This window comes from Xenopus laevis, chromosome 2S (assembly GCF_017654675.1).
Source record: "Xenopus laevis strain J_2021 chromosome 2S, Xenopus_laevis_v10.1, whole genome shotgun sequence".
NCBI classification, from domain to species: Eukaryota; Metazoa; Chordata; class Amphibia; order Anura; family Pipidae; genus Xenopus; species Xenopus laevis.
Window position 1 is genome coordinate 129,287,044 of NC_054374.1, and position 24,375 is coordinate 129,311,418.

General features: G+C 39.5%; 1 protein-coding gene across 2 annotated transcripts in view; it reads right to left on the minus strand.

Annotated features, from left to right (window-relative positions):
* Positions 1-24,375, minus strand: part of erbb3.S (erb-b2 receptor tyrosine kinase 3 S homeolog) — a 71,520-nt gene that overhangs the window by 25,360 nt on the left and 21,785 nt on the right. For both annotated transcript variants that reach the window (XM_041584385.1, XM_018250019.2), the window contains exons 2-7: positions 17,153-17,304; positions 9,174-9,360; positions 6,728-6,853; positions 4,379-4,444; positions 2,134-2,252; positions 472-613 (exon numbers count right to left, since the gene is read on the minus strand). In XM_041584385.1, the coding sequence (XP_041440319.1) occupies positions 472-613; positions 2,134-2,252; positions 4,379-4,444; positions 6,728-6,853; positions 9,174-9,360; positions 17,153-17,304 (792 nt within the window). The remainder of the gene's footprint in view (positions 1-471; positions 614-2,133; positions 2,253-4,378; positions 4,445-6,727; positions 6,854-9,173; positions 9,361-17,152; positions 17,305-24,375) is intronic.

Here is a 24,375-nt window from a genome sequence, read left to right on the forward strand (position 1 = left end):
CTGCACAGATTTTTGCACTTTGTCCCTAACAGGAAATGAGAAGCAATGTTTATGTGCCGCTGTTCCTACGGATGGATCTAGCAAGTGGTGGGAACTCTAAACATACAGGCTAGGAAACCCTACCCTAAGTGAAGCTTGGTGTTTATTGACATGTTTACTGGTCACTGAGACACAGAGCTGACAGCTCAGATATAAGAAGCAGGTTCTGAACATTATGGGCATACACAATCTAGACAATAATTATATTTATATTATAACATGAAATGCATCGTAATTACTGTGCTTTACTGTACAAAATGTTTCTCTGCTGTGTAGTGGAACAGCCTTCTCTAATTCTGACTGAAGCTTGCTGTGTAGCTTGCCTGGCATGCAGTGTACATAAATATTCACATTGTGTATTCAGTACAGCCTACTAATTACAGCTACTTTATATAGGCAACTTTTATTTGCATCCAATGTGCATCTACTTACGAGGGCAACTTTTGACACATGAGCCTCCATATTGATACTTGGCATCTGGGTTGGGTTCCAGTTGAAACGTTAGCTTGCTGTAAATCAGTGGCTGAGGACAGTGAGGGACACAGGCTCCACTATCATTAAAGTGACGACATACCTAAATAACAAATCTTATAGTCAGAACCAAAGTGAATCATTGACAGCGGAGTAGAAATTTAAGCTTTCAAATCAACATATGTAACTATATACACCACTCCATTGCAACTTCTGTATACAGCTTAAATCATGGTCATTCTACTCATCTGTATACTTCTATATAAACCTCTCTATTGTAACTCCTGTAAATCCTGGCCATTCTACTCACCTGTATGCTGCTTAAATCCTGGTCATTCTGCTCATCTGTATACTGCTACAAACACTATTGTAACTCCTGTATACTGTTTACATTTTGGTAATTCTGCTCATCGGTATACAGCTTTTTACACGTCTCTATTGCAACTCCTGTTATACTGCTTATATTCTGGTAATTCTGCTCATCTGTATACTTCTATATACACCTCTTTATTGCAACTCCTGTATACTGTTTAGATCCTGGTCATTCTACTCATCTCATTGCTTGTTTCTGGTAACCCCGATAACTTTGTCTGTTGGGCCTACTCTGATTTAGTGCTTTTGATAAATATCACAAACTCACATCTGTGTCCACTCCTCAGTGAGCAAGAGATATTTTTATAGCCCTAAAACTAGGTTCTGGTGTTTGTAAGGGCAGTTTTTCCTGCACTTCCCTGCGTTGCACTTTCTTCCGTTCAGCCGCAGGGGAGCGCAGGAGTAGACACACTTAATTATTGTGAAGAGTGCTATACTCACACAGACGCATGTAAGCTCCAAACGCAGGTGGGACGCAGCTTATTGCATTTCACCCGCGTTCAGCGCATACATGCGTCTGTGTGAGTACAGCCCCCTTCACAATAATTGAGTGTGTCTACTCCTGCGCTCCCCTACGGCTGAACAGAAGAAATTGCAACGCAGGGGAGTGCAGGAAAAACCGCCCATGTGTAAGAGCCCTAACACTCTCCCCTTTGATTGCTGGCTTATTGATTAATTAGTCAATTAGGCTCTGGTTTTCTCAATCAGCTACAAATAAATTCAGGCCCAGTATAGGGGATGGCACTAGTGCTAACATTTCCTAAGTGCTAATATTTCACAAGGCCTTCCTCCCCTTTTGTGTAAGGGCTCTTACACATGAGCGTTCCGACCTGCGCTCCCCTGCGTTCCGTTTTTTGGCGTTCAGCCGCAGGGGAGCGCAGGAATAGACGCAAGTCATTATTTGAAATGGGGCTGTACTCACTCAGGCGCGTGTAGGCGCCGAACGCAGGTTCAGACGCAACATGCTGCATTTTTCCTGCGTTCTGCGCCTACACGCGCCTGAGTGAGTACAGCCCCATTTCAAATAATGACTTGCGTCTATTCCTGCGCTCCCCTGCGGCTGAACGCCAAAAAACGGAACGCAGGGGAGCGCAGGTCGGAACGCTCATGTGTAAGAGCCCTAAGTCTGTATGTTCTGGGTATGTAATTCATGTGAATTCTTTGTATAAACGCATTTATCTTACGGCGCTGTGCAATATTTTGGCGCTCTAAAAATATATGATAATAATAATAATAACAAAGGTTACTTACAAAGCAATTGAGGTTTGAGGAATCTTTACAGCCCCCAGCACACTCATCGTGACAGCACTCAGTAGGGTTCTTGCCAAAGCAACGTCCGTTACACTGCTCTGCACAAATGGTCTTTGTCACTGCCAGGGGAAAAGTCACAGGGACATAAAGATAAAATCCTCATGCTTGCCCAGAAGGAGAATTCTTTTACTAAGCAATGTTCTAACAAAAGGAACCCTTATGGTTAGTGGGTTCTGTTAAAAAATGAAGATAGTGGTTTTAACAGCAAATTAATCAGTGAATTTGGTCAGCATACTGCATTGCACATGAAAGTGAACAAAGCAGAATTATAATTTGTTCTTACTTTTTATGGTTTTCAAATTATTTCATTCCTTGTATTGTTTATAGTTTTGTTCATAGTTTATTATATTTTATTTATACACCGACATCATGTTACACAAACAAAGAAAACATACTCCTCGCAGAGAAGAGTCAAGGTATAGATCCAACTCAGGTTCCCAGTAAAGCAAGGCAACAGTGTCAAACCATTCTACCCCTGTTTAAGATGTTCCAGAACTTTATGTTATCCAGGTTTATTTGTAGAAATAAGTCAAATCAACTGGACTTTCTGTGTTTTTCTTGAAGACATTTCACCAGTCATCCAACTGGCTTTCTCAGTTCAGAATAACTTGTAAATATCCTCTGGAATGTTGCTCCAATCAGCATAATCTGTTTATCATAATCAGCAAGGATGGCATGAAGTTAGGTGTTGATTCTATCATGATTTGAGCTTTGAGGTGTTATTAAGACTTCCAGAGGAAGGTGCCAATACAGCATTGTATGTGGCAATCAATAGATGTCGCACCCCCACCTCTATTCAAACTTGCTACATACAGGACTACCTATTCGAGTGCCTTGCGCCAACACCTGGTTTTCTTATACATACGGGATTTACTACTACTAAGTTCTTTCTTCTGTCCTGTTATCCACCTTCACTGGTAGTCTTGGTGTTATTGCTTCTCTTTCTACCGGTTTTTACAAAGGCCCAATCTAGAAACCCACACGTCTTCAGGGCCCCTCTGAGATGTTCCATCTCTTTCAACTTAGCCTCTGTGCTGGTGGAGATCTTGTCTGCTCTGTGATGTAGAGTTTTGATGACCCCCAGTTAGTGGATGGTGGGAGTCAAACAGCAGGTACTGGTCTGTGTGGGTAGGTTTCCTGTAGACCTCTATTTCCAGGTTCCCACCCTCTCTGACTCTTAACAAACAGTCCAAAAAAGCCAGTGTGTTATCTTGCACATCTTCTCGTGTAAACTTGATGTTGTGGTCCACTGTGTTGACGTGTTCAGTGAAAGTCTGTACCACCTATGTGTGTATTTTAACCCATGTATCATCCACATATTGGAACCAATGACTGGGAGTGATTCCTTTGAAGCTATCCAGGGCCTTTCTTTGCACTTTCTTCATGTACAGGTTTGCCACCAGGGCCAGATTTCTATGCCTGGCACCCCTAGGCCAGCAGGTTCTATTTTATGTGCACCCCAATCCCAGCACGATCATTTGCTGGGGAGCGCCAAACGAGAATGCGTCTGGGCGGCATGCCGCCCCTGAGAATTTGCCGCCACAAATCCGGGCTTGTTTGCCACATTTGGCGAAACTGGCGATCCCATGTCACAACCGTGCTTCTGCCTGTAGAACTTATCCTTGTACTTGAAATAGGTGGTACTTAGCCATAGGTCCAGTAAGGAACATACTTGCTCTGGGTTAAACTTTGTTTTGTTTAAAGAGTGTTGTTTTTTTAGCACTGTTTTAACTGCCTCTGAGATGGGAAGGCACATACAATATACCATGACCTGGATGAATGAGAATCTTCACAAACGTTATCCAGGTTACACAAGGAGTCCGCTATATTCAATTTCAAACCACAAAACACTGTTTTATGTGCAACACAAATCAGCACTTAAGGTGCTTATCAGTTGGTGACTATGGTGATAAAATTATATCTTATAACTAATATTGCTGGCACTTTTCAGGAGAATATACTGTCAGACTCCACATTTTATTCACCTTTAAGACCAATACTGTGATCAAACTGATGGTGTGTGTTGTGCTGACACTGATGGTTCCTGATGTCCATATGTAGTCAGGAAAAGCTGCTATGCTCAAAATGGAACATGGCACTTAATGGACATCCAAAAGTAAAAACATATGGACAACTTATGTGACACAGTCCATTCTTTATGCTTTTTATACTTGAGTATACTTACATGTTTGACAATCTGTTTTATCTGGTCCCCAACATTTTCCATCACACCCCTGGTCACAGGGTTTGCCTGCATAAATGGAGAAAAAACTAATCATAATACAACGATTTTCAAGACTAAGTAACTAAATGTTATACTTACAGAAGTGGAAAAGGTATGGGATCTGCTATCCAGAAACCCATTATTCAGATAGCTTAAATTTATGGAAAGGCCATCATCCACAAAATCCCCATTTTAAACTAATAATTACAATTTTTAAACATGATTTCTTATTTTCCTGTAATAATAATAATAAAAGCAGTTTTAGCAGATTTAAGATATGCGGATGCAAACGACAGGTCTCTTATCTAGCCAACCCCGGTCCCGAGCATTCTGAATAACAGGTCCCATATATGTACATGTTCTATTAGCTGGCTGTGGCTCTCTGAAACCCAAATTGCTGCTGTTCACTTGTTACCATTGAGCCATAACTTCTAGTATTATCCAAGTGCTAAATGCAGAGGTGGGGATTATAAAGAACTTTCTGTACCATTGAACACCATGCTGCTTTTTTCATTTTATTGCAAACACAGGTTGCCTGTGACTGTTCATGATGTTCAGCACCAACTGCAAAAATCTAAGGCTAGAAGATCTAACCTACATCACAAAAAGGTCTTTGAAAGCTGTAGCTACTGCAGTAATGACCTAATAAATTCACCGACAATCAGAAGCCAAGGACGACCAAGATACATGTAATGTAGGCATGTGCAAACAAGTCTCCAATTGGTTAACCTAAATAGATTTAACAATAGATTTAACAAGAAACTTGCTAGAGGCAAAGGTAAATTGGGATATAAAGTTAACAATCAACACTTTAAATAGGGGGAGGGGGGCAACATAAACCATGAAGTTGCTTCATTGAGTACAAGTGAGGTGATTATTCTCCTCTTATAAGAAAATAATGAATCGTGTAATTTGTTTGTATTAGAAAAAAAGCTGTTCTGGGTCTTGTAATAATTGTTAAATTTCAGACACTGCTGGGCTCTTAAACTAGGATAAGAGATGGCATGTGTGTTGCCAGGATTGGGGTTATTTTGGCACTAAGTTCGGCATGAGCTAATATTTGCTAGAAGGGCTTGTATGGTTGTATGGCTCCTTATGTTACTTTATAGCATTGACCACAGTATACATGAGAAATCACACACAAACCTATCCACAAAACACACATTATATTCTGTAAGCTGAACATGAAAAGTGGAACCAAGTGTCTACTATGGGTGCAACTACTGTGAGGGCAGTGGGTGTGAGTGCCACGAGGCTACCTCATCATGATTTTCTACAACATTGTGCAGATGCAGAGGACAAGTTTGCTCCAGGTCACGTGGGGCTGTATTTACTGGTGTTTACTAACAGAATTGGTTTCAGGACAGGGTAGAGAAGGAATTAGAGATGCCCTCCGCGATACAAAATGTGAAATCACAACTAATATATTATTGGACAGTGTAAGGGAGTATTTATCAAAGAGTAAAAGCAGAACTTAGGTGTATTGTTCAACTTTACATGTATAGAATTATTTAGGGTGTACTTATCAAAGTTTAAAAATAGATTAACACACTGATAAACACACCCCTAAAAATCCTTTTAAGAATGAATGGAGAACTGGGGGTTCCCCTATGAGGAACTATTTCATAGCTATACCTCACAGTAGGGATTGCAAAACTGTGGTCCTTCATTTGTTGTTGAACAACTACATTTCCAGAGTCAATTCAAATAAAGACACAGTTACTCATGATGCCCCTGGTACCTACCAATAGTTTGCATCTCTGTAGCACTACAATACAATGCTGTATTTTGTGTATTTTTGGACTTTATGTAGTCAGATGTGATTATACAACGGTGGCAGTAAACACGAGGGTGCAAATACAGTCTGGCATAGAGTTTCACACACATTCACTTGTCAGCTCATGATACAAAAACCAAACACACCTTTTGAATAAATCAGGGACACAGGGCGGTGTCTCCTGGATTCACGTATTTGTCAGGGAGGGAGAACTTTAGTAGTACAACCTTACTATCGTATGATAAGATGTGGCAGAGAGCCAAACTCAGGTAACTAAGTACACAAGATTCCCCTTGTTATCAACACTTCAGGTCGACAGAAAACATTTGCAGATGGCTGACCTAACAAATTCAGCCAATCTCGAGATGGTGTAAGCCACTCATTATTAGTTAACGATTAGTGCAGGACTCTGGCACTGGAGCAAAAGGAGAATGGCATATTTGCTAAGCAATGGATTAACCTATGTTGGCTGCATGGAAGCTCGTCTTCCACTGCCCACAGTAAAACGCTTCTTCACTAAATACGTTACTCACAGGCTTCTGAATTTTCCTTGATCTCAATCGTTGCAGTAGAATCTTGTACAATGTCTTTCCACTCAATGGTGTCAGTGAAGCACAGGTGATCATTTTTGGTTATGTGAACTCCACCAGCCAGGATTTCTGTGAAACAGAAGGAATTGTAGAGATCACCAACACATGACAGCAAATGTATGCATTAAAACAATTTTACATGGTATATAATCTCCCACATTACTTGTTGAAGGGTTTAGGTAAAGCCCCAGCTAACTTGATCTCTGTCCCTTTAAAGAGAAAGAAACTTCAAAAGTCAATGCTTGATGCTTAGGGTTAAGAATACAATACAAGTATTGGATCTAGTATCTGGAAACCCGTTTTTCACAAAACTCTGAATTAGGAAATGGCCATCTACCATAGACAGGGCTGGGCTAAGCCAAACGGGTGCCATAGGCATCCACTGCTAACACGGTATTATCACTCAGTCATGACTGTGCTATAAATGTGCATGAACCTGAAAGCAATAAGAATGGCTGCCAGCGCCTCACATGACCATGTACAGAGAATAAGAAGTTGCCACAGTCACCAGAGTGAAATAGTGCCACTGTCGATTTATCATGCCTCCCAACTGTCCCGCAGTCACGGATTTTTATTAAAATGTCCCGAGTTTCTCTTTGATCTCCTGCACTGACCATGAAAAAGTTGCTGAAACTTAATTTAAATAAGAGGCATTTTGCCAGAGAGCCCAAAACACTCAGCACCCGAATTTAGACACATTTGTAACAGTTTAAGATAGGCAGAGATACAATTATAACTATTTAAGATAAACAAGTCTCTTGGGATAAATGTGACTTAAAGGACTCAAAGCTTAAATGTCACCTTTATTAGCAAAGATATTACAACACATAAAACATGGCCCTAAAACTCCCAGAAATGTGTTAAGATTTTCCCAAATTTTGTAAAATAGACATGGTAATTAGGGGGGTGTTTTTCTCCTTATTCACTACCACTTTAAGTGTTTGTTATAAGTTGAATGTATTTGTATGATTGTGAGCGCCAAGCTTTGGAACCTGTATAACCTGAGTTCTACTCCCTGGATAGAAACAGGTTCATATCCACACACCTGTGTCTTTACTGGTTTACAGATTGAAAAGGTCTAGCAAACAAAGAAAAAAAGAGCAAAACAAGGGGCTAAAGTTCATAAGGGCGTTGTGCATTTGTATACATGTTTATGAAAGGCTTCAGCAGTGAGTGCAGGGAGTGGTGAGTGCAGTTCACATAAAACAAGGAGTGCACTAGTAAAGCAGCTTCTTCTACTCTCTAGCAATCATCACTAATCCCCAGACCTTCCACTGTTAAAGGCTGTGGAGTGTGAATAAAAGTAATATTTAATCTATGCTAAGCAACTGAGCAGTACACATTAACAATTATTTTACAGTAGAACCCCTATTTTACGTTTTTCATGGGACCAGAAAATAACTATATAAAATCCAGGAAAATGTAAAATCAGGGAAATGTATTATGCATAATATATAGGTGGGAACACAAAACAACAATGTAAAATGAGGGAAAACTTAAAATCAGGGGATGTAAAGTGGGAGTTCTGCTGTATCTACTTTGCAAGCATTTGTGGACAAATTAAAAGCTGAGGAAACTGAAATATCATCCTGCTGGGCAGCAAACACATGTTTTTTTGCTGCATTTAGATCAATGTTGATGATTTCCAAAATCCGTTTGTGCCTCATGGGGGGGAAATTTAAGAGGAGTAATATTAAGAATACCCTAGAAAAAGTGGGAACATCATTCATTCAGTTTATACCTTTATATAAAATTACAGCATCTACACATGGTAGAAAAACCATATTACACTTTAGTTTATTGCTACTATCAGCATTTTTCTGGCCAACTGCAAAGCACCTGTATGCTTATATCCTCAGGGTACTGTTGAGATTTATTGCAAGTGGTATTTTTTGCTCAGGAATGTTCAGGATCTGAGGTTTTACAGATAAGAGATCATTACGTAATTTGGACCGCCATGCCTTATATCTGCTAAAAATAATTCAAACATTAAATAAACCCAATGGGGTTGTTTTGCCAACAATATGGATTCATGCAGCTTAGTTAGGATCAAGTGCAATATACTGTGTTATTATTATAGAGAAATGGATAATGTTTTTTTAAAAAAACATTTGAATTATATACTTAAAATAGCCTTATGGGCAATATAGATGCTCCAGGATACATCCTCTGACTGTGTTATCAGAAGCCACCATTCTGGGCAAGCAACGCTACCTGTAGGGGTCACATATATATTTATAACCATCATGAAGTATTAATTCCACTGTAATTTGTTTAAATATTTTATAGAAACAGGTGACATTAGAATTTGTATGAACATTCTTCCCTCCTCCATATGATTGCAAAAATCCAAACTCAAGCACACTGACAGCCAAAGAAAGAGACTCACCTCTCAAATTGTGGAAGCCAAGTTTTTGGATGCCCAGCGAGCCATTAATCTGGTTGTTGAGCGACATGTACAGGGCGTACTTTTTGTCATAGAGGTGAGCTCCTCGGATCACACGCAGGTTTTTGAGTGGCAGGTACGTGAAAATATTGACAGCAATGAGAACATATCCAGTCACCTCCTGTATGGACTAAAAGTCAAAGAAAGAGTCAGTGCCAAAAGAACCCTGGATTGATCTGCCCATGCACGGGCACTGTAACTCACAAAGCCTTAGATCTCCACCAATAGTAAAGCTAATACTGACCAGCTAAGCTTTAATGGCTAGTTCACTTTTAAATTAACTTTTATAATTTTATATATGTCATATTCTTAGAAACTTTTCAATTTTCTTGTAAAAGTGTGTAGCAATATCCCTTGGACATCATAAATAACATACGTGAATTTAATCAATGTAGCTCAGTTCAAGTTCTATTCTCATGAGGTATATATCCACAGCTAATAAACCCTTCTGGATTTTTAATTCTCAGCCTTTAATCCTTTAAAGGGCTCTTACACACAGGCATTTTTTTTCTCCTTTGTTTGCGCAGGAGTAGACACACTCAATTATTATGAAGGGGGCTGTATTCACACAGTCGATTGTTTGCCCTGAACGCAGGTGAAATGCAACATGCTGCGTCCCGCCTGCGTTTGGCGCTTACATGCTTCTGTGTGAGTACAGCCCCCTTCCCAATAATTGAGTGCGTCTACTCCTGCGCAATGCAGGGGAGCGCAGGTAAAACCACCCATGTGTAAGTGCCCTAACTGACATTTAATTCAAACAAATTTAACAGCGAAAGCCTCTCCAATTAGCATAAATTGCTCACCCAATATCCACAATGATCTGGGTGTATAGACTCCAGGTACCACGTTTTTGGGTTCACAAATACTTCAACCATGCATGAGTTTTAAAGGAAAACACACTCACCAAAGTGAACGAATTGCCCCGAACACGTAGCTGAAGGTAAATTGTATTCGAGGACAAGAAGTTGGCAACACTCTGTATTCCACTTGTTGGATAAAACGAATGCGTTTATTTCAGCAAGTTAAAAACATCAGAAATCCTGCCGCATTTCGTATCAAAGATACATAGTCACGTATCTTTGATACGAAACGCGTCAGGATGTTTTATGTTTTTAACTTCTGAAATAAAATACGGAGTGCTTGCCAACTTCTTGTCCTTGATCATAAATAACATATTGGCATTTCCATGCAAGAGGCTGCATATTACATAGTGCTACACCAAGGCTGACAAAACTAAACCACGGTAGCTTTAGAATAATCAGTGTAAAAAAATAAATGCAAATAAATAAATGTAAATTAGAAATGTAAATCATGATACTGTGGCTGTTTTTCCTTTAAATCTGCAGAGTATTCCTCTGTAGCTCCAGTGTGTCTCTCTCATATCCGAACGGTGTTCCCTACTTTTTTATTGGACAGTTAGATATTTTTTTAAAGGAGAAGAAAAGCTCCAAAATAGCTCAGATTACAGCAGGGATGGGAGGAGGGAGGGGGAGAGGAGCAAACTGAGCATGCTCAAGCCCTGCCCTGGAGGTTTAAGCTGAAGGTAGGAAGTCTGATACAGAAGCCCATGTGTAGAAGGAAAGAAATGCTGTGTTTCTTTTGACAGCGGACTCAGAGCAGCGTTACTTTGAAGGTTTACTGGTGTATTTAGATAGACCTTTCTGATAAAGCTTACTTAATTTTAGCCTTTCCTTCTCCTTTAAAACAGTCTGCTGAACATGGTAAGACTTATGTGAGAATTGTCATGTCACCTGCTTGTGAACTCCGCCTGGACTGTAAGCTCCATGGGACAGGGACTGTGGAACTAATTTCCTCTAAAATGAATGACTTTACACTACCAAATCACTGCATAACATATTGGGTTTTTTTCTTTGTAAACTTGTGAAAGATACAAGAATGTGGTGGCAGTTATAGAAAATAGTGCATAGTCCATGAATAATTCATGTATAAATCTTGAAAGTGATATTCTGTACAAAATGTAAGTTTGATTTACCATTAATCCACTTCTTAAATTATTAGAAATGTACTATAGAATAATCACTTATACTGAGCATTTCTTTCTGCAAATATGTGCACATAAAGGCATATGAGTAGGAGGTACCATATTGCTATCTAGGATGAATATTCTATAAGGATTTTATAGCAACTTTATAACCTAGTTCTGGCTACTAGAAATGTTCTCTTATTATTTCCAGCTGAGTAAGATGAGCAGGAGCTCACTGGAGTCCATAAAGAGAATTTATTCTGCCTGAAAGCCTTAGGCCATATTTGATCCTTGACCTCTTTTTATTCTTAAGACACTCCTATGTCTGTGAAAAGAACATTTCCTTGTTATAGGTTTTATAACCATTCCTGGGCAGTCACTTAATTTTATAGATGACGTCCCTTAGTGTTTACAAGGCCAGTTAAACTGTGAGGCACAGCGAGTTGAAGCTTGAGGTCACCATGTAAATAAGTTCATCAATATTCAGCTAGAAAGAAGAAAATGGAAAGTGGTCTTTCAGCCACTAGTGGGAAAAAGTAATGAATGGAATTTTAGAGAGATGGCAATGCTGGGAGATGATTATATAAATAATTTACATCAACACCATTATAGGAAGAGCCTCAAATAATGGGCAGGTTTAATAAACCTTATGACAATTTAAAGGGGCAGGAAGCAGACAGTCTTTTTTTTAAAAGTTTTTATTTTAAATTTTAAAACATTAAACATGTACAGATCAAAAGAAAGTTTAGAAGAAGAAAGAAAGTTGAGAGAGAAGGAGGGAGGGGAGGTAAGGTATAAATTGACATATCCATGATATTAGAACATATGCAGTTAACCAGTTTGCACACTTATCCAGGTGCCCCATATAGCCTCAAATTTGTCGGGGCAGCCCCTTGACACATAAGTCAGTTTCTGGCTTGTGAGAGAGTCATTTATCAGTTTTATCCAATATTGTATTGTAGGAGGGTTGAGTGATTTCCAATGCATTAATATGGCTTTTTTGGCATAATATAGGAGCTGTAGGTAACAGATTCTAGAATAAGAACGTAGCTGCAAGTCCCCTGTTATTCCCAACAAACAGGTTTCTGGTGAACGAATACTTGGTAGTGCGAGCTTCTCATTCAAGTATTGGAGTACAGCACTCCAAAATTTCTGGGTTATCGGACAGGACCAGAAAATATGGAACATGGTACCAGGCTCTACTCTGCACTTGGGACATAGATCTGATACATTTTCATGGATTTTTGCCAGGCGGTAGGGGGTTAAGTAAACTCTATTTAAAAATTTTATTTGTATAAGCCTGTCTCTCATAGAGATAGATATCTGTGTGACAAGTTTGAGTGCGTCCTTCCATTTTTCCTCATCCAAGTCAGGGATATCACTTTGCCATTTGCCCTTAACTCTCTCAAGGGGAGAGGGGCCAGTGGTAGATAGTATTGTATACAACCAGGATAGGGGCTTTGTCAGGTCTAATCTGTGTAAATAGGTCTCAAGGGTTGTCACCTCCAAATTTACAGGCCTTGTTGGAAATTGTACATTGAAAGCATGGCGTAGCTGCAGGTAGCGAAATAGCAGATCTGGGTGAGGATGGGCTTCCTGTTGTATTGTGGCATACATTTTACATTCACCCTCATAGACTATATCTCCAAGAGTTTTAATCCCCATCTGTGCCCATCTGGCAATGTCCGGGAGTGAATGAAAATGAGGGAGGCAATTATTGCCCCACAACGGGGTATGGGGGGACCAGGCTATAGAGGTTCTCCGAACCAGTTTTTGAGACTTCTGAAATACCTGTACCACCGTATGCATAGGAGTAGTGGTAATGTGATGGGGGGAGACACCTCGGTAAGGGAGTTTAGCAAGGGCCTCAAGGGAGCCTATTACCGCGGCTTCTAAGACCACTGCTGAGTTGCTCAGATCCGGGAAAAACCACCAATGGGCATAGACCAATTGGGCCGCGAGGAAATATAGTTTAAGATTGGGTAGTGCTAGGCCCCCTCCAGATGCAGGTGCTTGTAGCACCCTAAAGTTTAATCGTGGGTGAAGCAGACAGTCTTTAAATTTTTATAAGATATAAAAATGGCATGGGAAAAATAAAGAGCAGTAATAACTATTCTTTTTTGGATAAGTTCTCACAGAATTTTAGGCCTTGTGGAAAAGACCTTAGTTTTACATTTCCTTCTCCTGAAAGAAAAAGTAACATCATTAAAGGACAAGGAACCACCCCCTACTATTGTTGCATCAAGCAACTGTATCTAAACTTAAAGGAGAACTAAACCCTAAAATGGAATATGGCTAAAAATGCAATATTTTATATAATGAACTTATTGCACCAGCCTAAAGTTTCAGCTTCTCAATAGCAGCAATGATCCAGGACTTCAAACTTGTCACAGGGGGTCACCATCTTGGAAAGTGTCAGTGACACTCACATGCTCAGTGGGCTCTGAGCAGCTGTTGAAAAGCTAAGCTTAGGGGTCGTTGCAAATTATCAAGCAGAAAATGAGGTTGACCTGTAATATAAGCTGTTGGTACAGGGCTAATTATTAAATTCTGATGGTAATTGCACTGGTTTCTGTGCTGCCATGTAGTAATTATCTGTAGTAATTACTAATTAGCCTTATACTGTGACATTTATATTCTATGTGTACTGTACCGGTATATTGTGAGTCAGTCCCTAAGCTCAGTAACTGACAGCAGCACAGAGCATGTGCAGTGAATCAGCAGAAAAGAAGATGGGGATGTACAATGTACAACATTTCTAGCTACTTCTTTATTTCTCCTTTAAAACATTAGAACACAAAGCAGTGCAGAAGGTTTTGAGGGCCACCATGACTGGTGTCAAGGCTCCTTGGCATTGATCACAATCAGATTTTGCACACTTGAGACAAGGACCACATCAACTTCCAGTGCACACGGTTCTCCTTGGCAGTCAACGCTGGGGAGCTTGGACAACAGATGCTGTTTGATAGAGTGAGGCAGGAGGAAGGGGGCCTATGTAGAGGAGACCACTTTTTCAAAACTAGTGGTGGGGTCAATGGATTCTTGGTGACCACATGGATATGGTTGATCGAGACACGTAACAAAACATACTGAGGGATTAGGTGCTCCTATTCTTGTAATCTAAAAATCAAAATAAAACCTTAAAGTGACAACATTTGGGGTGGTTATGAAGCTAATAGATCCCAGAAGGTTTGGTGAACATAAAAGTATTCAACACAAGAACAAACTTTTTGCTTCCTTGTCCCATGTTTAACTTCCTTGAATAGAACCAGTGACATTTCAATTTGCTATGATTAGTCTACTGCAAGTAGAATAATGAAAACAAACAGCTGACTGGCTGTTATACATTACTGCACAAGTGCAGATTTGCTCAGGTTTAGTAAATGACAACCAAAGGATTAGAGTGGTAAACCATAAATATGCCAGTCATCATGGAATAAACTGAAAATACACGTCAGAGCTGATCATCTTTGTTTTATACTTTCACGTGCAGACATGTATAGATTAGATCCCGGCGATGCCAACTTACATGCGTATGGACAGGTAGTGCCACTTCAACTGGGGGACAAATGGCTTATTTTTAAATGATGACAACATGGTTTATTTTAAAGTAAACATTAGGGTTTTCTTGTACTAGAACTGAGACTGTGCAGGTAGCCGCTCCCAGTAGAACCCCCTCCCCATTTACAGCTAATGCTGATGGGTAGAGTAGGAAGGGAAAACCAGTTGTTCAGTGCTTAGGCATGAAGTCTGGTTAAACAGGACAGGCCAGAGCTACATTCCAGCATCACAAGCTTCAACACACCGTAGACTCACTAATGTGCTTGGCAGTGCATAAAGTATCTGTCATCTGCAAAAAGATTACATACATACATGCACAGGCCAAGAGTTGATATAATTGCCATTGGTAACTTCAAGAGCTGAATTTCCATTTTTTAAACAGAACATTGCCTCTTTTAGTGCAGAGGGTCACAGCATTGAGGCAGAGACATTTCTTACTTCTCCACCACCCTGAGGCAGCTTTCAAGCTGCCACCCCCTCTGCCCCAACACTCACCTTTCCAGGGGGCCCGGGGGGTCCACGATGATCCACAATGCTAGTTAAGAGAGCTCAATTGCTCTCTCTGCACTAGAAGAACCGAAATTTATGATTTGATAACCATGAACGACCACCACTGTGTTATTCCATTAAGTCCAACATGACTCCTTTTCACTTCCATTCTGACAAGCAGCAATACCAGGATTGCAGGATTATCCCTGTAAATAGCCCCCTACTTGGCAGCATGTATGAGTTACATTGGCCAAACTATCTAACCAAATCTAGCTGTGTTTGGTCAGCTGTACTCTCTGATACATATTACATGTGGGGAAAAAATATTCCAACATGAAACAAATTGTTTTAGTGGGAAAAAACTGGTGATTCTAGAACTGCTGGTAACTCATTAGTAACACAGGTAAAACAAGAAATGTTCACTATTTCTAGAAAGCATAATTTATGGGCATAACAATACTTTCATTTTCAAGTCATAAACAAGCATTGTCTGTAGCTTTATTTAAAACAATATCTGCCAGCAGGGCCACCAACAGTAAACATGGGGCCCCATAGCAGTACATTAACAGGGCCCTTCCCCTCAGCTAGCCCCAATTATTTGTCACCTGTGTAGTAAGCCCTGACAACATTGTATGAGTGGTCGAAACGCTTTGGGCTTTAATATGTAATTCTAATAAAGTGCTGTTTTTTTCTATTTGAGTGCCCTTCTACTACTTTATTTTATGATGTTTGGGGACCTTAATGGTGACCCCCAGCAGTGAGAACCACCACCAAATACACTTACATGTGAAATCGTGACCCAATGAAAAAAATCCCCCTTTATGGCTGAGCTCCCAAATGGTTTCTGTCCGTATGGTCCGCAAAGCAATTTTAGCATAACATACAGTATGGGGTTGACACATGTAGAAGCACCTTTACATTGAGCAAATTACAAAATAAACATTTCAAAGCAAAAATTCACATTTGCCTTATTACCTAGTTTTCTTTATTTACAAACTCTCAATGCTTACTACAATGCTTATACGTAACGCATATTAGGACATCGTCAGGGGAAATCCATCTCCTGTATGCGATCTCCTATGCTTGAGGAATGCAATGTCGCCTGCTTTTCCACTCAACCCTCCTCAAAGCAGACGTCACACCTCGCTCCTCCCTTCCCAGCTGTCAGGTCCTGCTCCTCACTCCTTCCTCCTCAGCCATCCAACCTGGGTCCTTGCTCCTCAGCCATCCGTAGCTCGAATTTTACTGCTGTAATTAAAAAACCTAAAACGCCTATTGGCTAATACAAATGGCAAGAACAAGTAACTATAATCAGGGCAGAGGGCTGAATATGCGCACCCTGAGGAGTGAGGAGCAAGAGCTGTCGACTGAGGAGGGAGAAGCGAGGACACAGGACGGATGGCTGAGGAGGGAGGAGTGAGGAGCAAGAGCTGACTGCTGAGGAGGGAAGGGCGAGGTGTGACATCAGCCTCAGAGGATGGGTGAGTAAAAAAGCATGCCATGTCACATTCCTCTTGCTTAGGACAGCGCATGCAGGACAACGATTTTCCCTGACAATGTCCTAAAATGCGTTCCGTATGCTTAATACCTTTAAGTTGTGGTAGGCAATAGTAATTTAATGTAATTTAACTGTTTTTTGGTGTGAACTGACTGGCATTATTGTACTTGTACAAAATTTGTCGTGGATGTGGCAAATTTAATGGGAAACAGCAGCAATAGATTTATGCAACATATTTAGCCCACTTTTTTGCAAGTTTCCATATACACTGTAAATTCCTAACATGCTTACATCACTAGGGCAGTGGATGAATTATGACTGAAACATTGGCACCCTTATAAAAAGCAATGTAAACACCAAAGGACTAACATTAGTATAATTATTCCTTACCTCTAGAAAGGACAAGTCCCCTTTGTTATCAATTAGTACAATCTCCAGGTTGCCCATGACAATACTGCAATTGCTGTACATGTTCTTCAAGGTGAGAAGCTGGTAGTCTGAGTCACCGGACACACTGAGACCATTCATTGTTCCAGAACACACTGCAATAGAGAAAGACATTCACTTAAAATGCTGCTATGAGTTAAAAGACATTCCATTTTTACTAAGGACGCATTAACGAAATTTCATTGGCCAGCTGCAAAGAACAGGAAGGCTTGTCATGTGAGTGACAAGTTTCCTGAAATGCATATGTACAGCTCCAACGAGAGAATAATATTGTTCTACTGTATGCCCAGTATGCCAATGGGCACGAATGCTAATTCTAATGGAAAGGATAGAATCCTATGTGCATTAACATTTTAATAGAAAAAATGATCATGAACTACAAGTACAAAGGGCTTCTGAGAAGTTTGCATTGCAGCCAATGGGAGGCAGCAGGGCTGCTTTGAATGCATCTCTGAAGTTTTAAATATAACAACAGAAAAAACGCCCTGTTTGCCTTCAGCATAAGGGCTCGGAATTGGTTCTGGTGAATACTAAGGGTTTGGCTGAATTCAAATCATGCAAAACATATTTGTCAAATTTCCAATTAAATCCGGGATTCAGTGTATCCTGACATTTAGGGGCATGTTTATCAAAATCCAGTATTTAAATAAAAAAAGTCAGACCAAACTGGAATTCACGATTGGAACTTATATATTAAAATCAAGTTAAAACCCGAATCGAGTTTTTTCCAGAGTGGCACAATTTTTTCGGGCTTTGATTCGAAAAGCCCAAATTGTTTGGATTTTTGCCTGAAAAGTCCAAGTCGGATTTTCTGGCTAATTCCAGCGCAGACCACCGAAACCTCCAAATAGAATCGGGACCTCTTCCGTTGATTTATATACAACCTCAGCAGGTCTGAGATGCCGGATTTTGAGGTTTGGCTTTTTGCAGCCTCTGGGTTTAATAAATCCCCAAAAAAAATTTTTTCCAGTATAAATTTAGATTTTACAGTAAAAAAAACTCAAATTTATTTCCAGTTTTTGACATTCAGACTTTCGATAAATAACCCCCTAAATATAATCCAGCTTGTGAAAAAGTAAGATTTTGGAGAATAAGCCTCCTACATGGAAAACCGAACCTAACCTTACTGAACATGGTGGGGGAATAACATTACATTTTCTATCACATTGCTTTCAGACATCCAATATTTTCCCAAAGCACTATGTAAACAAGCCTATACACATGCTCACAGAAAAGTCCTGTTTAAAAATTCCAAAAGAAACACTTATTGCATCATTTCTCCAGAAACAGTTTTTTACCCCATTCTTCCATATGGATACACAGAGATACAATCTAATTATGGAAATGCTTTCCTTGTATTCCTCATTATCCCCCTCCTGCTAATAACTGCAGTGAAAGAGATCTTCAGACAAATTGACAGATAGGGGTAATTTCAACCCCCCCCCCCCAAAAAGAACTGGGAAAGGTCAGATCCAAACAAATCTGAGAACACTGACAAGTCTCCAATCCATGCTGCCCCCCCCCCCGCCTCTGCTTGTCCCAGGAAAAATCACTGTTCTCTGTGCAGGACACAATGTGTCCTTCTCTGTGTCTGGACACAGCCCTTAATTGTATCCTGGGCAGGAATCTGATGGGGCTCAAGAACCAGAACAGATTCCTTTTTCTCCCTATTGCAGACAATACAGTGTTCGTTAAATGTTTAATTAGTATTGTAAAATGAATATGTATGTATGCTCTTAAACGGATTCTAGCGTGGTCTGACTTTTTTTATTTAAAAAATCAGAAAAATTTGCATTTTTCTAAATAACCCCCTAAATGTGTGAAATCTTGGTCTGAAGTAGCCAATAGACTTCACTATTTGTAGAGCAACTGTGCAAAGTGCTTGGCTGGGAAGTTTCTTTTCACATCAATACATCCAGCTGAAATCCCAAGAAAATAATCAAGTCCTGTTTATTTGTACTGTATGAAGCAATTCACACCACACTCCACTTACACCCGCTGGACATTTAATTATGTTTTTTCCTCACATCTTCCTGAAGTTTTCTTCAACAATTGTCACTCTTTAGTAAACAATGACACAAATGTTTAAAAATACATGGAAAAAATTTTATGTTATAGGAAAAAAATTTTCTTTACAAATGTTTACTTAATACTAACATAATTAGCATCAATATTATATGTATTAATATATATTTATATATTATTATGAATAAGTACCTTCAAGTCAGTTTCAACTCCTAGTGACCAGATGGATAGTGTTCTCCAGTTCATGATTGTTGTCTTGGAGTCTATCCATCTTGCCACTTTTCCCTTCAGTTTTTCCTAGCATAAGTATCTTTGCCAGTGTACTTAGTTCTTTCACAATGGGCAGATTTAGTTTGATCATAAAAACTTATGACATTGTTTATCATGTGAAAGCTCAGTTGAAGTCTATGGGGAAATTCAGAATTGACTTAGGAGTTTCTCAACTAAATGGAATCTGGCTCTATATGGCCTAAATAAAACAGCTTAAATCTTGTTATTTGTGCTTCAAAAGAAATGTCTTGCTTGATTTGGTCTAAGATTGATGTGTTTGTTTCCTTGCCATCCATGGTATAGTAAGTACAGAGGCATCAATACTTCACTGTCCACGTTTCCCACCCATAAAGTTATGGAAACTTCTCTGGTTCTGGTGCTGATGTTTATTTCATAGATACACTATCAATTATTTATTTTCTAGGTCTTTAATTCCTGTTCTACCCGGTTCTACAGGTCCCTGGGTAATTGTTAGACTCACAGCTTAAAGGGCAATTCACCTTCATTAGCAAAACTGTAATAACTGAAGAAAAACACAGAAATATGTTCAAACTTTAATAACCTGCCAAATTTTGTAAAATGAACATGGTAATTAGGGGGTGTGACCACAAAAATGGGTGTGGTAAAAATTGATGAGCTGTGCGCCAACTTTTGTATCCCTCTTTTTATTTCCAAAATGTTGGGACGTATGCTTTCGCCATCAACTCTACTGTAACCATAGCCAATGTAAGCCCAGCTTTTTCATAGAGAATATTAAAGCATCAGATTCCACATAGACCATTATGAAGAGGACATAGTTCAAGGACCATGCAAATGCTTTTAATATACCTGATCTCATTAAAAGGTATTTAACCTGAGCCACTGCCAACAGGCTTGGCTCATCCAGGAAGCAATGAAATACTTGCCACTTTCCAAAGAAACAGCTTCTTAAATTTGTTTGTTAGCCATATAAATGTTTAAGTCTAGCCAGAAAACTATATTTATAATTTTCTGATGAGATTTAGGATTCATTCACACATTTACTTTTTATTTTGAAATACAGTTCAACTCAACTGGCTATTACCTATATATATATATTATTTGGCCATAACAAGATAAAATTCTGCCAGTACCCCCCCCCCCTTTCAGGTTCCTCCCTGTTTCAGACCAATCAAAGTGTCTTTACTCAATGTATTACATGGTACTAGTTGCACCTGAAATACTTGCTGATATCCAATACTTCCTCAAAGCAGTTGATATCTGCCTTACAATCATGAACTGCAAACATGTCAATTAGTCAGTTCACTTTCTGAGGTAGACATAAGGTTCAAACCACTTTTCCTGATGGCTGATCTCTGGCGATCCCTGCCTACCCTTATAGTTACAAGTAGTTTCTCATGGAATGAACCATTACTTGTATGATCACACATTGTCTGCTTATTTCATTGCTGAATTAAAACATGTGGCAGGTTGAAAAAAAAAAAAAAATATATATATATATATATATATATATATATATATATATATATATAAAGAAAAATAGTTTCAAAGCTGCACTCCCTAGGTGCCAAGAACCAAATAATGTATACTTTACATTAGGCCCCAAGCAGGAGTCAAAACTCTGTTTAAATTGATGAAATAAAGTATTTTAAAAACACAGAGTGGACCACCTTTATTGCATTTACTGTGTTGACTGGGGAAGTTTGTGAGGTTCAGTAAAACTGAATTCTCTCTCAGCTTTTGTCTGTCATGCTGTATGGCTGGTACAGGGTCCCTAGTGCTGATAAAGTTTAACCCTTCTATAGCAGCTTTTATCCTTAAATGTGTACAGCCAATACTGTAGAAATACATCATAACATTAAGAAATGTTGCAGGCTACATAGGAAAATAACATCATAACACAGCAATTGGCCACACTTTAAACCTTATGCATGGAGTAAATGGTTATTTTTAGAGACAAATGTAATGGGGGATTTTGCATCTGCTGTCAAGGACGGAAGCCTGAGACTGACTCAGTTCTGTAGTTATTAAAGGATGGCTTTGTACAATAACTCCTCACCCCTCCTTTATTGTTCCTTTCCCCCGATGAGTGTAGAAACTGCAATTCCAGAGGACTTTATCCATTAACCTCCTTTGATGGAGAAAATATTCTTGCATGCCATGATATTAGCAGGCCTAGTTATGGCATCTGTAGGAATGCATTGTGGGAAGATACTGTGTCAGTATGAACACTTGTTCATCTTTCTATACTATCAGAATATGCAGTGAGCTCTGTTCTTGTCAAAGTAGTGACAAGTGACGTCCCCCTGTACCAGAATAGATTAGAATGATATGCTAATAAATACGCTGCCTTACATTACTATTTCTGCCCAGTGCAGTTGTCATCTGATCGGGTTTTAAATTATTAAAATGATAATTGTCTAGAACATCATAATGAAGGCTGCAAGGAGCTGATTTATTTCCATTGGAAAGGTTTCCCTTTAACATAGTCAGTTTGAGAAACCATGGGCAGTACTTGAACAGATAAGGTTGAGGGCCTCTGTTCAGTGTCCCTGTCTGCCCTAAACTGGAGGTGACATGAAAACAGAGCAGACCTTGTGCTCCTTCCAAACCGACTTAACAAGAAGATTAAACCTAGATATTTGCATAAGTCACTTGCTCTCTAGGATGTGGTTTACCACCTAATTAATTTTTCTCTACAGGAGCCAAGTACAACACCTTCATATACACAGGGTCAGCTAGATGGAGCGCCTTTATAAGCAGCTCTGGCTTATATGTCTATCGCAAAGGATATACATTGGAGGGGAATAGAAGAGTGGGGGGATGAGTGCTGTATGAATACACATTATATATTTTGAATTAAAAGGGAATTTGGAGATACATTTCCATTTTCAGGATATTCAGTGCCACTTTTTGCAGCAATAACAGCTTTCATCTTTCATAGTACCGGTAAGTATGTACTGGAACAACATTTGCAGTGAAAAAAATCAGTGTAAAACAAATGGCAAATTTACCAAAGTGTGTTTTGTTTTACATACCTCCCGACATTTTGGAAATAAAAATTATGACAAAAAGTTGCCGTGACTAGCGCGGCAAATTTTTTTGGACTACGCCCATATTACCATGTTCATTTTACTAAATTTTGGCAGGTTATGAAAGTTTGAACATATTTCTGTGGTTTTTTTTTCCAGTTATTAAGCTGTGAGTCTAACTTTTCCCAAGGGACCTGTTATCTTATATTGTTACAATTACTTATTTCCTTATCTTGAAAGTGTTACAAACGTATCTTATTAGCAGCTGTGGCTGTTCTGGGTTCTCTGCCAAAAGCCAATTAAGTTGGAAACATTCTTTCTTTTTCTGGCTGTTCAGTGCAGAGAAAAACAAGACTTTCCAGTATAAATGAGGGACTGTGGGTTGAGCTGTCAAAAGAGGGACTATCCCTCTAAAATCGGGGCAGTTGGGAGGTATGGTTTTACACCATGTTAATGCTAGATTATACGCCGTTATTTTACACAGCTTCAGACATTTGTTAGTAAGCTCAAGAAAAAAAAGCTCTAAGAAAAAACACAACAAAAATTACACCATTTTTTTTACACAGCATAATTTTGGTGAAGTTTATTACCGTTTTTTTACAACGCATAATAAACCTGCCCTTTTGTGTCCATTCAGCTGCCCTCACATAGCCTGCGGATGGCTCTGCATAAACCATGGGAATATAGTACAGTATCAAAAGGTGCTATTGACGTGCAGTCTAATAGCATAAAGCTTTCCATTGGCTTTACTGTCTCACAAGGAAAGCTATTCAATAGCCTGGAAAACTCTATTAGTTACACGCTACGTAACTGAATGCTTATACTCTGCTTTGTACAATGAGGCCCCCAACAGAACTCAATGCCTTGCCTTAAAATGGCTACACTCTACAGGATAAATCATTCCTGACAATTCCATTTGCACCATTACTTTCCCATAACCAGATCTAATCCACCTGCTGTTCTTGAACACTGCTGAACATCTTAATATTTCCGTGGTATATTCTTTGTGTTTCTTTATTTCTCCCTTTTCCAAATGTCACAACGTAGAGCTCTGGCCATAAATCATTCACATGTCTCTGTTGATCAGAAACACGCAGTGACAATGGCCTCTATTCAGTGTGTTGTGAGAGGCATTTCCCTTCAGTCGGGATATTAATGCAGAGAGGGGTCAGGCCAATGCCCTGCTTGGTAAAGAGGCTCCCCCTCTTTGCCTCTAGATGAACAGTATTGTGGTGGCTACAGACAGTAATGCACTTGTCCCCAGGCAAGAATGATATAGCTCCCCCCTTTCTGCTGTTCTAATTCCCAAACTTCTGAAGGGATAAGGTTGGATTCTTGTTGCATACCAGCCATACCCATGTGCCAGCAGCATACGCAAAGTAGTAGAACCACATGTCTCCCAGGCAAAGGCCAATGAAAACCTTAATCCCACAGATGAAATGTACATAAGTGCTTAGTGCTGATACTTTTGGACAGAAAACCATGAGGCCGATTGTCAAAGAAAACCACAGTTATACAGCAAGGCAGCAACAGAAAGCACAGAATAATTATAAATGATTAAAATGAACAACGTGCAGTGCTGCAAATAGCCAGAACATTGTTCGATATCTGAGTAGAACTGCAGTCAGGTTACCACAATGACTCATGGGTAGACACTGTCACAGAACATCCTTCTGGTAGACAGAACTCCGTCAGCAGTGGATCTTAGGCAACAAAAGCAAACACCAAGGCAATCAATGACCTCTCCTAATTCTATCTATAACTTGGTCAGTGTATGAACAAGTACATGAGCACCTCTTAATAGTTATCAACCAGGAAACCCCCTACCAAAGACAGATATAGGGTAATGGGGTTGGTGGA